Source organism: Symphodus melops, assembly GCF_947650265.1.
Source record: "Symphodus melops genome assembly, chromosome: 18".
Classification (NCBI taxonomy): Eukaryota; Metazoa; Chordata; class Actinopteri; order Labriformes; family Labridae; genus Symphodus; species Symphodus melops.
Genome location: NC_136708.1, coordinates 3,186,077 through 3,201,004, shown reverse-complemented (window position 1 = coordinate 3,201,004; position 14,928 = coordinate 3,186,077). Strand labels below are relative to the sequence as shown.

General features: G+C 41.4%; 1 protein-coding gene across 4 annotated transcripts; it reads left to right on the top strand.

Moving 5' to 3' along the window:
- Positions 1–757: 757 nt before the first annotated feature.
- Positions 758–14,838, top strand: anln (anillin, actin binding protein). Of its 4 annotated transcripts, XM_079367890.1 has the most exons (25): positions 758–976; positions 2,637–2,787; positions 2,873–3,301; positions 3,462–3,787; positions 3,944–4,259; positions 4,521–4,726; positions 4,821–4,925; positions 5,018–5,129; positions 5,670–5,977; positions 6,076–6,224; positions 6,853–6,994; positions 7,141–7,276; positions 7,475–7,657; positions 7,785–7,911; positions 7,993–8,041; positions 8,890–8,943; positions 9,048–9,092; positions 9,557–9,589; positions 9,723–9,741; positions 10,201–10,313; positions 10,542–10,595; positions 10,844–10,930; positions 11,749–11,856; positions 12,582–12,754; positions 12,878–14,838. In XM_079367890.1, the coding sequence occupies exons 1-25, from the start codon at positions 959–961 to the stop codon at positions 12,990–12,992; spliced, it is 3,558 nt and encodes a 1,185-aa protein (XP_079224016.1). In that variant the 5' UTR covers positions 758–958; the 3' UTR covers positions 12,993–14,838. The 4 variants fall into 4 exon arrangements, with proteins under 4 accessions (XP_079224016.1, XP_079224017.1, XP_079224018.1 ...); XM_079367891.1 differs by lacking the exon at positions 9,048–9,092; XM_079367892.1 differs by lacking the exon at positions 10,542–10,595.
- Positions 14,839–14,928: the final 90 nt, after the last annotated feature.

Genomic DNA, 14,928 nt, shown 5'->3' with positions numbered 1-14,928 from the left:
AACTATAGTGATTTGCTTTGTTTGTTTATTTGTCAACATAGAAATTGAACTGTACTCTTGTACTTAATTGGTTTTATTAATCTAAATGTATCATATCAATTGGTTTTGACTTTTTTATTAATCTAACGTTTTATTTATGTGTATACATTACAAACTAATTAATCCCATTTTACTATTTTGTGTACATTATTTTGACATTCATTTATTATTATTATTTTTATTTTTTCGCCATTTTTAACACTCAAACTGACCCTCTTTGAATTTCGTAGACTACCTGCAAAGAAATTGATCCGAAAGAAAAGCTTTTTATTTACCTTCTCGGGCAGTACTTTGATGTACTTTATCTTAGCAGTTTTACAACATGTAATGCTGTCTGCTGTGCTAGACCTGCCTCAGACACATCTGTACTGTTATTCCTTAAATGCAGCTCGGATTAACCCCTTTCTGAAAATTCACAAATCATCTTTGTTTAAAGAGGTAAACATTAAGAAAATCATAAGCCTTTGATTGTGAAAGGAAATTGCATGCATCGCTAGTATTCAAAAATAATCTATTTGTGAGGCTATCTTTACCGTATGTTTTGGTTTTAACTGCTTGTTTTTAGCATTTGAATGAACAGATGACTGGTTCATAAAAAATGTGAAGTGCCTTATTATGAAGTCATGTGTATTTTGGTCTCTGCGTTGGGTGGTGCCTGATTGTGATTGGCTTAGAGAGTGTAAAACACAGCTTCTTTATTCTGATTGGCCCTCAGGCACTTCCTCCAACGGTTGGAGTCTGCGTAGTAGGCGCAGCGCTGAAATTCAAATTTGAACGTTGGTTTGTTTTGTGCTTAGAGATTAGAAGTCAGAAGAAGAAGAGGAAGAGAGAAAAGAAGCTCCTGCGTGTTTTTGTGTGTGCACAAAACGTTTAACTCAGACTTTTTGTAATATTTCTCGAGGAGTATCAACGGTCAATAATGGATCCGTTTACTGAGGTGAGTCAGCTAACGTTGCCTGATAAGCTAGCGAGTATGGCGTGGAGTCAAAATAGTGGTTTCCTGCTGTTAAGTGTCAAACATGACATTTTGTTGTTAATAAATCTGTGTTACAGGCTATCATTCAACACGGAACAAACTTGATAACTTCCGTAGTACGAAGGCGTTAAGATAGATGTTCCATAAAGATATGTACGGGGGGGTCACAGGTGATGTTAAAAGTGAAAACATGGCACGTGCGGTTTCTTTGTCTCGTGAGTAAGTCTCCACAAATCTCAATTAAAAAAAGCAGCTAACGATCACTTTCATCCTTTTACCTGATATCTGTGTAATGTTGAGTATTACAGCATTCATATGTGATACATTTCGGCCGTGTTTATACAGTTAGAGTAGAAAATAAGAAAATGACAAAAAAAGGACAGTTGACAAGTAAACCAAAAAATGATGGACCTTTCAACACAAGAAAAACTATGTATTTTCTATATATAAAGAGTTAGCTAATGTTAGCTCTTAGTTAAGAGTCAATACTAATAAATACATGCTCATCTTAATGAATTAAACATAATCATTCCTCTTCTCTGCTCCTTCATTTATAATTACTTGAAAAGAAAACAGTCAGGTAATGATGAATTAAGTTAATTAAATATCTCTGTCTCCTTTTAAGGTAATGTATGTGTCACCACAGTCAAACACTTCAACCTTTTTACTTCCTTTTTTTAAAAACCTTTCATGCTGATGTTGCAATATATAAATAGGTATGGGGTTATTCTGTCTCTTAACAAATCTTGTTTATACTTCAGCATCCGCGCCAGTGCAGTTTGAAAATTCAAATCCAGGAACTTAACGAACAGGAGTGGCTCATTCCCGAGGAATGCTGTTAAAATGACTTGAGGTTTTCCACAGCGCTTGGAGAAAATGCGCAGACGCGCAGTGCACGCTGCAGGAATGTGTCAGGGCTTGCAGTTAACAGCAAAGCAACAGTAAATCAGATTGTGTGTGACAGGCTGGGTGTGAGGCCAAGGGAAGGGAATGTAGTGAAGAGAAAAGAGGAAGGAAAGAGGGCAAGCCTTTTTATCTGTTAGAGAAGGACTGTATTGTGTGTCTTGGTGCTTGTAAAAGTAGACACAGAAACTGTCTCCTGTTTTTTTTTTTGCCCTCTTACTTAAATTCATCCAGCATTTATCCATGGAGATGTCGATGAAGCATATTTTGGCCTACACATGATACCACTTTCATCTCTGTTAGCTTTTATATTCAGAACTAGATTGAATGATAATGGGGCGGGAATGTGAGATTGTTGAAATTAATTGGGAAGTTACAGAAACTATCAACTGCTCCCGATCCAGGCGTGAAGGGTTTTTTTCTCTAAACTAATTGATGATCCAACAAGCCCTTCTAAAGATTCCCAAAGGTGATACGACATGCCTATTACTCCAGCACACCTTTCACTCTGTGTCTCAGTTATTATAGATACAGAAAAAAGTGAAGACACAGTGTCTTAGACACCCCTCAGCTACCAGTGCACAGATCTAGGTGCTGGTAGAGATCATTTGTTTTGCATCTGGGTTAATCTGAAAATTAGAGGATTTGTCCCTATCTATATTCTCTATTTACACAGAAGTGTAAGTGAAACATGTACTTTGGTCTTTTCTCTAACCAGAAACTGTTGGAGCGGACTCGGGCTCGCAGAGAAAACCTACAGAAGAAAATGTCAGAGAGACCAAACGCAGCAAACAGACAGATGGTCAAAAGGCCCAGGGAGCCTCTGGCTGACACAAACAGTGTGATCAGTGAGCCAGTGATTGAGAAAGGTATGAACACATTTGATTGATCGCGGTCTTCTGAAACTGTTTGGCCACTTAGTTTCAACAATACTCTTCTATCTCTTCCTGATAGCTCCACAGGTGTCCTCCAAGCCTTCTCCCTCAAAACGCAGTCGATCAGGGGACAACATCCAGCTTGCAGCCGGCGAAGAGAACCAGGAGCCTACCATGACTCGCGCCTTGACTCCCATGCTATCAGATCCTCCCACAGACAAGAAACCCCCTGCAGGCCCAACCAGCATTCGACCTTCTTCCTCCCTGGAGAAAACTACTGCCCGTCCTGTTGTTCAGTCTCATCCAGTGCTGCTGAGAACTGCACAGCCAGAGCCAGAGAAGATGGCCGTCACCCCATCCCTTGATCCACCAAGCAGCAGAGAAGCAGAGACGGAGCCCTTGAGTACAGCCCAGCAGAGGAACGTGGAAGATCCAGCTCCACCTGCAGCTGGGATTAAGTCCCGTTTCCAAAGGTTGGCAGAGCAGCGGAAGTGTTGGGATGGAAGTGGTAAGAATATTTTGTGAACTTTTAAAGATGATTTTAGTCTTTTAAACTTTTCAGATAATAAACTTCAAATTATTATCAAGGGTCTGATCAGTTTTGGATTGTAAGTAGCTTTCTCCTTGCCCTAATCAAACAAACATCACTACCATTCCTACTCTTTTAGCCACCTCTGATGAAGTTCCAGACTGTGTCCCCCTGTCTCTGATGACGAGACAAGCTGAGATCCCAGCACCCGACCCCGCGTCCTCTGGAACTCCTCTGGGGAGAAAAGGACGTCTGGCCAACCTCGCTGCCACCATCGGATCCTGGGAAGATGATCTGAGCCATGCTAACATTCCCAAAGAGCATGCAACCGAGAAAGCTGGGCCATCTGCTCCTAAGTCAGCTGTGAGAGATGCTCCAGTGGCTTCCAGCACTAAACCAGGTGCCACAGGCCGTTTGGTGGCCGGCTCAGCTGCAAGCAGCAAGTCTACATCCAGCTCTCATCAGGTAGGTTCATCCGTGGTGGTCTTAGTTACAAGTTTTTATCTGAATTATATTTTATGACCTTTAAATAAGAGTGGGCCAATTTTGTTGCAACTCACAGCCTCTGTTGTTGTCAATACGCTTGATTTATAAGGACATTTTTCTATTTCCCTTTTGCAGTTTGTGAGTTGTCCAGTAAAACCCAACCGAGTGGTTTTCCCAAGCCCTCAGAAGGCCGATGTTCCTGCAGCCAAACCAGCACTTCAGCCAGTGTCCAGTCCTCAGAGGAGCTCCATCCAGACTAAAGCCGTCTCCTCCAGTCCCCAGAGGACCGGCCCCTCATCTTCAACAGCAGTTCCCCAAAGTCCCCTGAAGAACCTGGCCGTCTCCAGGGGTCTCAACCCCTCCTCCAGCCCACAGAAGCCAGAACTCCGGGCTAAACCCACTGTCGTGGGCCCCGCTGTCTCACAGGAAAAGGTCACAGCTGGAACACCTGGTGAGTCATACTGATGGTCCAGTTCCTCCATATCAGCCCTATTGTTTATTTTCTTACTTAAAGTGGAGAAACTTCTCACCTTGCCTTTGTTTTGTTTGAAAATATTGAACCTATTCTTAAGGAGCAGTAGTATCCTATTATAATAATCCATAAACTTTTAAGTTATGTAAAAACACAGGGCCATATGTTTTTGTCAGTGGGGTTTTCCTCCTCATGTATCTGACCAATTGTCTTATTATTATTATTAATATTATTCTACAGGTGTAAAAACATTCCTGGAGCGCTTTGGAGAGAAGTGTCAGGAACGCAGCAACCATAGCTCCCCAGCAGGGGGCAGCAGTCAGCCGAAGACTCCCACTGTAACCCCATCAACAGCCACACCAAACACTCGTCTGGTCCAGGAGAGGCTTAGAGCTGCCCAGGCTGCAAACACAACCACAGCTGATCTCACCCAAAGACAGAAACTGGTGGGTCAATGTCACAGACATCGCTGCGGTGTGTTGCCAACATTTATTCTCATTATCTCACTTTAAAATGACTCTAATGCACTCGTCCTTTCAGGAGCGAGAGAGTGAGCTGGCTCAGATTCGAAGCCGCTTCCAAAAGGGAAACAACATGTGGAAAAACAAAGATGAAGCAGCTGAAACCAAAACCCCAGAAGTCAAGGTTGGTCAACGATGATCGGAAGCATCAGTGAGACACAATATTCCAGTTCTCAAAAACACATGCAAGATGATATTTATTGATGTTCTTTTCAGGAGCCGCTCTCTAAGCCTGTGGAGGTTAAAGCTGCCCTGTGTGAGCCACAAGATAAACCTGCAGCTGCCACTACTGAGAGAACAGACACGCCCACAAAGTGCACCCCTCAAGGTATTTAATAAGAGATCACATTCAACAAAAACGCTCGACTGTTAAGCTCTCTCTAGCAAATATTTACTTTGTTGTGCAAAAGCACAAAAACAGTTATGTGTCTGGTCACAGTATCTCTTTTACAAGCATATGGTAGATCTCTAGTGATGGCGTTTTAACTATGAATTGCAGGCGTGTTTATTTATTTATCATGATATTTCTAGTTATTCCTTGGGTAAAACTTGTCCCTGCAAAAAGAAAAAAGGTTAAAGGTTAAATTCATTTGGAGTAAAAATCATGCTGAACATAATGTACATAGTCAGTGTTTCCAGATAAAGGTTTACTAAAAGAGCAGAGGGTTCTCAGCATTGACGTATTTATCGCAAATAAAATATTTGATGAATTGTGATTAACTTTTGACATTCAGTGTTTAATTTCTACCACTGCTGACAGACTCTGTAAACACGTTTTGTTGGACCATGACTATGAGCTTTAGTTCTTCCTGGATTATGTGAAACAAATTGGATGATTCTATTGTCTCACATGGGTTTTGTCACCTAGCACCTTTTGGGTTGTTGGACACTCCTCCTGCATCCACATCCAGTCCCCTGAGGACGATGGCTCCTCCTGTGGTGGAAGCTGAAGAAGAAGAGGAGGTGATTAAAGAGAGAGAGATGAATGTGGACCAGTCCATCAACTCTCAGGTGATCAACGAGCTGTTTGATGGGATCCTGGAGCAGAGCGACGATCAGAACGATGACGAAGAAGAGGAGGAGGAGGATGCTCTGAATATCTCCTCCATGTCCATCCTCGCTCCGCTGGCAGAGACTGTAGCTGCCGTGGTGAAGAGTCCTAACAGAGGAATGATGGTAAGAAACGAATGTCTTTCTCTTCTCACTCACAGGTCCTTTGAGTTTCTTCAGGTTTGACTTTTCCTTCAAATATTTTTCACCATGTCTCCGTACAGACGTCCACCCCAGCCAGCTCGTTCATGGTGAAGAACAACACTCCGGAAAGTGTTTTCAAACGGAGCACGTTCCAGAGGACGAACATGATCCGGACCGCCTCCTCAGACAGCATCGAGGCCACAGACGAGGACCACAAGCTGCCATACAGGTAAGAGATTTGGCATCGATTTCAAGGGGAAACTTCACTTCAGACATCTTTAATCATGTTGAATGAGCCTTTGAGTTGTTAAAATAGAAACGACACTACTTTTTACATAGCTGATTAATAACACTGTGACCAAGACAGGGCACTGAATATTAACCTGATAGGTGAACGTATGTGAGTGAGGTAGACTAACAACTCTCCCTGCAGGTCTAATGAGCATCCAGAGATCCATATATATATTATCAATGTTCAACTCACTATTGGTAAGAAGAAGCTGGATATTTAAAAGGACCTGATTCTGTTCCGTCTGCAAGGAAAACTTTTCACGTCTGCCGTTACTTTTCTTCCTCTGAAGCGTCTGTACTGGACTTATAACAATACAGTGCCATAACTCAGGTGTAATGTAGGAATTACAGTTAGAAATGACATATTCATCAACTGCTATACTTTGAAAACGGTGGTCTGTATATATTTTGCAATACATTCGAGGCTGTGCAGATTATGCCAGTAAAGGTTTCATATGGAGGAAAAACCTCTGAGATTGTCAATCATGTTTCATAATAATATAACGCCTGTGTGACATGTTGTATTTAAATGTGTTTCTGATGAGTATCTTTGCTTCGTTTGTTAGCATCGATGCGTACAGGTCCATCAGAGTGAAAGAGACGGACAGACCGAGTGTCAAACAGGTGATCGTGAGGAAAGAGGATGTTTCCAACCGAGCCGAGGAGCCCAGAGGTTCCAGTCTCTTCAGTGTCAAACAGAAGATGAAGGTTTGGATGAAACGCTTAAACTTTTGCAGTCGAGCCAGATTACAGCATTAGTGTCCTCTTCACATTTGATTTCATATGTTAGGAAAGGCAGTGCACGTTGGGTGATAGTTTTTACAGCTTCACTAACACTTTGTGCCTTTCTGCAGATTCTGGCCAATGAATTGAACCTGCAGCAGACGGTCATTCATCAGGCCAGTCAGGCGCTGAACTGCTGCACAGATGAAGAGCACGGCAAAGGGTCTCAGGTGGAGGCCGAGGCCGAGAGGCTGCTGCTGGTGGCAAGTGAGTTTAACCAGAAAGTCCTCCACTCATGACTTCCGTGCAGAACTTTTGAATACCATCATTTAGCTTGCTTTTAAAAGCTCATCATTTTCAGACTTTTGCAATATCTTTTAATACCAAAAAAGGAATGTGAGATTTGGCACCTCCTAGTGGTTGAATAAAAGCACAACGTTCATTCCTTTTTTTTGACTTCCTCAGCCGAGAGGAGGGAGGCACTGAAGACAGAGCTGGAGCGTCTGAAAGGAGACCCAGCGGGCCAGAAGAAGGCCCCCCCAGCCCCAGGGCCTGATGGCATGTCTGCCTCTAAAGGCTCCATCAGCCTGCAGGAGCTCCGCCTGCCTCTCAAGGCAGAATTTGTTTGCTCTACAGCCAACAAGCCGGGTAAACCCCACAATTTCAAGTAGCAGCTCACTGTCAGTTTTGATATTTAGATGGAAATAATCTGATGTTTGTGCAACTGAAGCTTTCTTTGCATCTTTTCCTCTGAGTGTTTATTAATCTGTTTCAGGGTCGACCAAATACTCATTCTTCATCATGATTCGAGCCGGAGCAGAGAACACGGTGGCCACACCGTTAGCCAGCACACACCGCGGCCTCAGCGGGGACACGCTCGCCTTCCCCACCAAGTTCAACATGTAAATAACACACTCATGTTACACATTATAATCCTACATGTATATTTACTGCTGAATAATTTCAGTATTTCTCTCTTCCAGTCCTGAAGTCTCCAGCAACTTTGAGATTGATATCGAGGTCTATGGCTTGGTGAGTAGCATGCACCCCGGCTAACAGATAACAAAACACTAAGTTGTAGTCTGATCATTTTTATTTTCTAACTTAGTGAGTCTGTGATTCTATAAACAAACTCTCCAATTCTCATTCATCTTCTTTAACTCCGATGGTTATGATTTAAAAAAAACCCCACCTGTGATCCTTTTGCAGATTGCTTGATATCATAACTACATCTCTTTGAACGGATCGGCATGCATTCTGTTTCAGATCAAAACATTTCACTCTAAGGTCAATTCTGCTCGCCGGTTGGCTCATTAAAGTCAATCAGCTGAAGCTGTAGTTGATCCTCCTCTTCCCTCTGTAGTTTCTTTAGCTTCTTTTACCACCCGTCTTTGTATTTTCATGATTTTGTATTTTTACTAGGGCTGAACAATATGGAGTGAAAATCCTTATTTACATGTTATACATCTCCACATCTGATTCTGTAAAGAAAAACTAAACAAACTCTGTTTCAAGTCAAAGTCCAAATGTTACCAACCCTCTGCACAACATCAACATGTACATGAGACATAAAGTGTTTGTGAAATTAAATACATATTTCCTGCATCATAAATGACACACAGCTGTGAATTCTGTTATTTGGGGGATTTTAGAGTTTTGCTCAGAGAGAGGGAGAGAGGTGGATCAGGGTGAGAGACGGACAACGAGAGGAGCTGAGGGTTCAACAGAAGAAATGTATAACGTTATTTTAATGCAGCATCAACTAAACCTTATTGTCTTACCCTCTTTGGAAATATGTTGGTTCTTTCTGAAAACGCCGAGCCCTTTTTGTGTAACAGACGTTAAACTTTTGAGCTGTGTCTCTCTGATGTCGTCTTCAGGTGCAGAAGCAGGAGATCTGCGTCGACAAGAAGAAGAAACAGAGCAAGTCGAAGGTAAATTCTGCTTCTTTGTTTTGCTTTTTTATGTCCTCCCAACATGGAAAAGCCAGTTTACAAACTCATTGTGCTTCAATAATGAACCAAGTGTGTGTGTCTAGATGGTATGGAGACAGGTCTATGAGGCTCATGATTTGTGTATGTCGGTATGAACAGATTTTTATTACACTCCTCACGTGTTGGCGGTGGGTGTGCACGCACTGTGAGGGAGCGTCACGGGCTGCTATGAAACATGACTTTTATTAATGGGGGTCACGAATGCATCCTGAAGTGTCATCAGTCAATCATTTGGTCCATGATATGCAGGAAACTAGTTTTTATGTTCAGTACTAAAATGTGTTCAGTACGATACTTTTTTTTTGGTCAGTCCAACATAAATACTTTTACTTTGATAAGAAATGGAGAGTCAGGAAATCGACACGTCACATGACAGAAAACAGCATTTAGTGTTTGAGGAACGTTTTTAAAAGTCGTCGGTGAAAACAGTTTGTCTTCACATGTTGAGGGTTTTCATTCGGTTTTGTAAAATATCAGCTGACAGTCTCTCAGACACTTTTTACCACCATGTTTCTTTGGCGCTCTAATGTTGACCTTCTTGTCATTTTTCTAGGCAATCACTCCGAAAAGATTCCTCGCCATCACTGTAAGTATTTTAAGTTACGGTACTTTCTTTTATTTCATCTTAAATATGATCTTACATATTTTATATACTTAAACTTCTAAACTGTTAGATATGTGGTATATTCATGTTGTTTTTATCTTTCTTTTGACTTCAGAAAAGTGCACAAACACCAGGTATGTATTTTTTATACATTACTTAAATGTATTTTTAAGTCGTTTTTCCCCCTTTTTAAAAAAATAAAAGAGAGATAGAGGGAAATCACTTACTTGACAATGTGATTCTCGTGTGTAAACATCTGAACATTACGTTTTGTTTAATTTAAAACACGTCAAATGAAAGTACAAAAAATTGACTGGAGCAAAATGTAACACCTTGTGTTTAAAATGGGTACTGCAGTCCAGATCCACATCCTTGAGGAAAGAGCTCACCTCCCTCCTGAGAGTCCATGCTCTCACACAGGTTACCATGTCATGGTCACTGTAGCTTCAGTGTTTAGCCAAAGCATTAATTGACATTATAGACATGTTGCTGTTTCTCTCTGAAGTCAAATGCTGTGTGAAACACCTTTTAAACTGCACTGCTCCTCTCAGCTTCAGATGACCAATGAATGAACTCTTTCTCTCGGTGTGTAGTTGTTGCGAGTCCAGGCGGCCCGAATGCTGTTCGCACCAGTAACTTCGTCCTGGTCGGATCACACAAGCTCACCCTGTCGTCTATCGGGAAAAACAAATTTCCTCTGGAGAAGGTATGAACGGCTTCTACTTCACATTCTCCTAAAGTCGTCTTTTATCCGCACTAAATCTTTTTTTTCTTTCTTTGTCTTAAAACTACAAAGTGTCCACGCCTTCTTTGGGACGTCTTGTTTCGCTGCTCTTGATTTTTGTTGGGAGTCTCCCAGTTACTCTGTTTGTTCTCCTGGGACAGCGTGCCCCACCTGTGCTGTCATTCACCCGCCCTGCTATCTTTCTTTTAGATCAAATATGAAGGAGGTGAAAGAGAACTGCTCAGACACATGTTTCATACAAAGGTTACTATTTGTCCCTCTGTTTGTTTTCTTCATTGCGTTTGGGAAAGAGGGTTGAAAATGCATAACGTCCATCGTCACACTAACATGTCAGTAAACCTGATCACATGGGAGATAAAAAAACAACTGCTTCTGAATGATGTGTGTGCTCTCTACCATCTAACAAAGAGAAGGCCTTTCTTTATCTAACTGTAACCTTTAACATTTTACACAGAGATCTTCCTCTAACGCATCTCTTCTTTAAATTCAAGGTTCCCTTTCTGTGTCCGTTGGAGGGTCACGTCTTCCTGAAGATGCAGTGTGAGGTGGGCTCGAAGGTGGAGGAGAAGGGCTTCCTGGTGAGTGAAATCCTCCCTGCAGGTTAACGATCAGTGGGTGGAGCTCACTCGACATGGAAGTTTAAGAACAATAAGATACAGGGGTGCCAGGTCACCTGGTGGTCAAGTTGCACGCCAACTTTGTCCCAAATGTCCCCGTCTCTCTAAAAGACAAAATGGTCACAAACAATATAATAAAACGCTCATGACCGAGACACCAGCTGATTTAGTTAATTCTTGAATCATAGAGAATTTTATTTTCTATCTTTTTTTTACATTTGAATCTACAAAGGTGCAGAAGGCTGAAATGACTTTGTTAAAGGATATTCTTCCATATTGAACAGACTTGTAGTTCCAGTGCAGACGCAGTGCTGCACCATGAGAGAGGTGGGACACGCAACACAGCGCCCTCTGCTGGACAGACGTCATGTTAACAACATTTCTAATGTAGCTGAATCCAGATCAGCTTGTATGGAAAATCTTAACATCATATTAAAGTGGTCAAATGTGTTCATATCAAATTACTCTTTGATAGAACGTGTTTTAAATATCTTTAAGTGTCCAAAATTAAAAGAGAGAGAGAGAGAGTGCACTAGTCGTACACAAATGCAGCATGTTTCCTGTGCTGTTGAGACGGTGTGCAGGAGTTTGCTAATTGAGATTTAAACTGCCTAACACTTCTGTGTGGTTGACATAGAAACATGCATGTATATACTCTGGTCCTGTGATAACGCTCTATTAGCAGTAAGTATCTGTGAAAGGTTCAAATCAGCAGGTCACTGTATCCTTCACACTCTGCTTTAAATCTCATGAAAAACAAACATGTTTCCGTCTTTCAGACGATGTTCGAGGATGTCAGCGGATTCGGATCGTGGCACAGGAGGTGGTGTGTCTTATCAGGATACTGCATCTCCTACTGGACTTACCCCGACGATGAGAAGCGCAAGGTAGCGACTGTCAATCTATCTGTTGTACATCTGCACCCCTGAAAATGTCAAAACCATGTTTTCATATCAATGAAAACATGATGTGTCGAACAGAAAACAGCTGATTCATTCTGTGATCAAACCAGAGGCTCATCACTCACTCACGTTATATAAAGTCATCACCTGCTCACTCGAATATTACGTGCTGCGTTCATTCACACGTCTGTGTTCACACATTCAGTTCATCTCCGAAATTATATTTTTAAAAAATGTAGTTCAGACCAAGCTATCTGATTGGACAAGAGGCAATACATGAGTGCTGGACTTTTTACATTATGTATCACTCCGCCTCAGCCAAGAGAAGCTGACAGTATTATTCTTTATTAATCAACCTCAGAATCACTCGGTAGACTTTCACTGGTTTCATGATCAGATTCATTTTTTTAACGTACAAGTAAAAGGGGGGCTTTGGTAACCGTGGTAACAGAGTGCAGTAGAGTAGAATGTTTGGGTTGCTTGCCAACAGTCTAGTTTCAGGTAAATTGTGGAAACAGTTGAGTTTTACTATTTTCTGCTTGTATCGTGCTCGAGGTCGAGGTGTTCTGAATATTTGCGCGGCTGTGATAATCTTCACCGCGGTGCTGACATTCAACCTTCAGTACCTTTTAACTTCACCAACAATGACCCCGGCCTCTCTGTTCTGTCGTTGTTGACTCTGCTTAACTTGTTTGTTTTGCTTTCATCAGAATCCCATCGGTCGCATCAACCTGGCAAACTGCACCAGCAAGAAGGTGGAACCAGTGAACCGAGAGTTCTGTGCCAGACCGAACACAATGGAGCTGATCACAGTGAGACCTCAGAGAGAGGACGACAGAGAGACACTGGTCAGTCAGTGTCAGAACACCATGTGTGTCACCAAGTGAGTGCCTTCACTTTATACACGTCTGCTTTACACACACACACACACACACACACACACACACACACACACACACAAATGTGTACTTGAACTAATAGTGACACTGATGTCCTCTCTGTGCAGAAACTGGCTGAGTGCCGACACTAAAGACGAGAGGAATCTGTGGATGAGGAAGCTGAACCAGATTGTGGTGGATCTGCGGATGTGGCAGCCTGACGCCTGTTACAGGCCGCTGTAATCTCTGCACTCTGTCACAGCCAGCCCTTCTATTTTGGACTGTCAGTATCAGTGATGCGTGCAAACACCAAGTGCAATACACTCTAAGAAATGTTAAATATTTTTGACTTGGATGAGTAAGCAGACGGATTAGATGCAGAGTATAAGAGAGCAAATATAAGCCATACGTGTGGAACATTTCAGTATTCTGTGGAGGAGTCTGCGTTTTAATCTTTTAAACATTTTCAGTTTTGATGCTCTTATGTTTCTCTGTGCCGTTGAGAATACTTTGTGCGCTTCACACATAACGCATGGCTTTAAAAAGATTTGATTTCAGAGCTGAGATCGTTATATAAATGTTGACATGACGGATGAATATCATTCGAAGCACAACCGTTTCATCACATTTTATCCTGCTCGAGCGCACAGAAAAATACGGATTCTTTTGGGAGGAGTTACTTTATATGTTTAGCTTTTATAACTCGCGGCAGGACTTTCAGGTTCGGTTGTCTTCGGTGCTGTGCGCAGATTTTTGACACTCAAACTTTTATTATGTTTGTAATGTTTGTTTAAGATTATTTTATTATCTCTGTGTGGAAGTAGAAAACTACTCGAGGTCTGCTACATATTCGGCACAATACAACGTTTTTACAACAGCTCACTGGTCAATATTTGTTTCTGTATGCAACAACATTTTTATTTTATTTTTTTGTTCACAGCGTTGTGACTGTAAGAAGACGATTTGACCCATTGATTTTTTTTGTTTTTTTTTACATCATGTTAATATTTTGACCGTCCATCCTGGTTTTCTGAAACCATAACAGCTTTAGGATGAGAGGGTTGATCTCAGGGGTAGAGAAGGTTTGAAAAGTAAAAAAAAAATTAAAATCTTTGCTTAAATCACTAAAACTTACGTCCAAAGGGCTGCTAAGTTTTGGCTAGCGAGGAAACAGGCTGTGGGCCAAACGTACTTAAGTAGGTACCAGAATGTCTCATTAAGCTGATCTGATTTCTTTAGTCCATTTGACTCTAAATTCATCCATGATTGTATTAAAGAAGACAAATCTAGAGACTGAGTCCACAAACTCAGGAGGAAAATGTTTACTGGGCGAATAAGTTAAAGAAATCGAATATGTCCACTTCAATACCACCTGACTTGTTGCCCCCTGCTGGTCAACTTGGGGACTGCAGGTTGAAGGCTCATTGGCTGCATTCTGCAACAGTTTATGGTACAACATAAAGCATTTTACAGAGTACAAATTAAGTTTCCAGCGCCCTCTTGTGAACTGACTATGTAACAACACATTTTAAGTTTCCCATCCTGCTGTTAACGACACGCTGACAAACATTTGTTTTCCAAACAGAAAGAGCAGCTTGTTTATTAACCAGCTGTTACTCATGAGGAGGAAAAGAATGGTTTCTTCTATTTCGACTATCATTCTGGCTTTTACAGTATTTTATGCACCCACTGTTTATCCTGCTTTCCTTACAGCAGCAAATTCTGTCTTTAAGAAGAATTGACCAGGAACACAATCCTGTAGAGTCAAAGCTCTGTTTGTTGTTTTGTTATGAAAGGAGACTTCTAAAAGGTTATTTCTTGGTATGTTATTGTAATATCTAAAAATGTGGCGTGATTTTTTTTTTATTTAGCTCTTGTTAATATTGGTTTCAGGTGTTAGTAAATGTGATGTCAGAGAGTCGGTAGATTTAAAAATCTACACCGGGGTGTATTTTTTCTGCATTGTCAATTTCATCATGAAGAATATAAGCAGGAAATGAGTGCTTGGCTGCAAGAGATACTTTATAATTCTTCATATTGTCACATGTATGTGGAGACTTAAATAAATACCTGCTTCGACTGAAACGCATCCAGTCACTCGTGTTCAAATAATTTTATTCAAATTCAACATGAAACATGATTTTGAGTCAGGAGAAACTCAAACGTGAGAAGAGTGTGT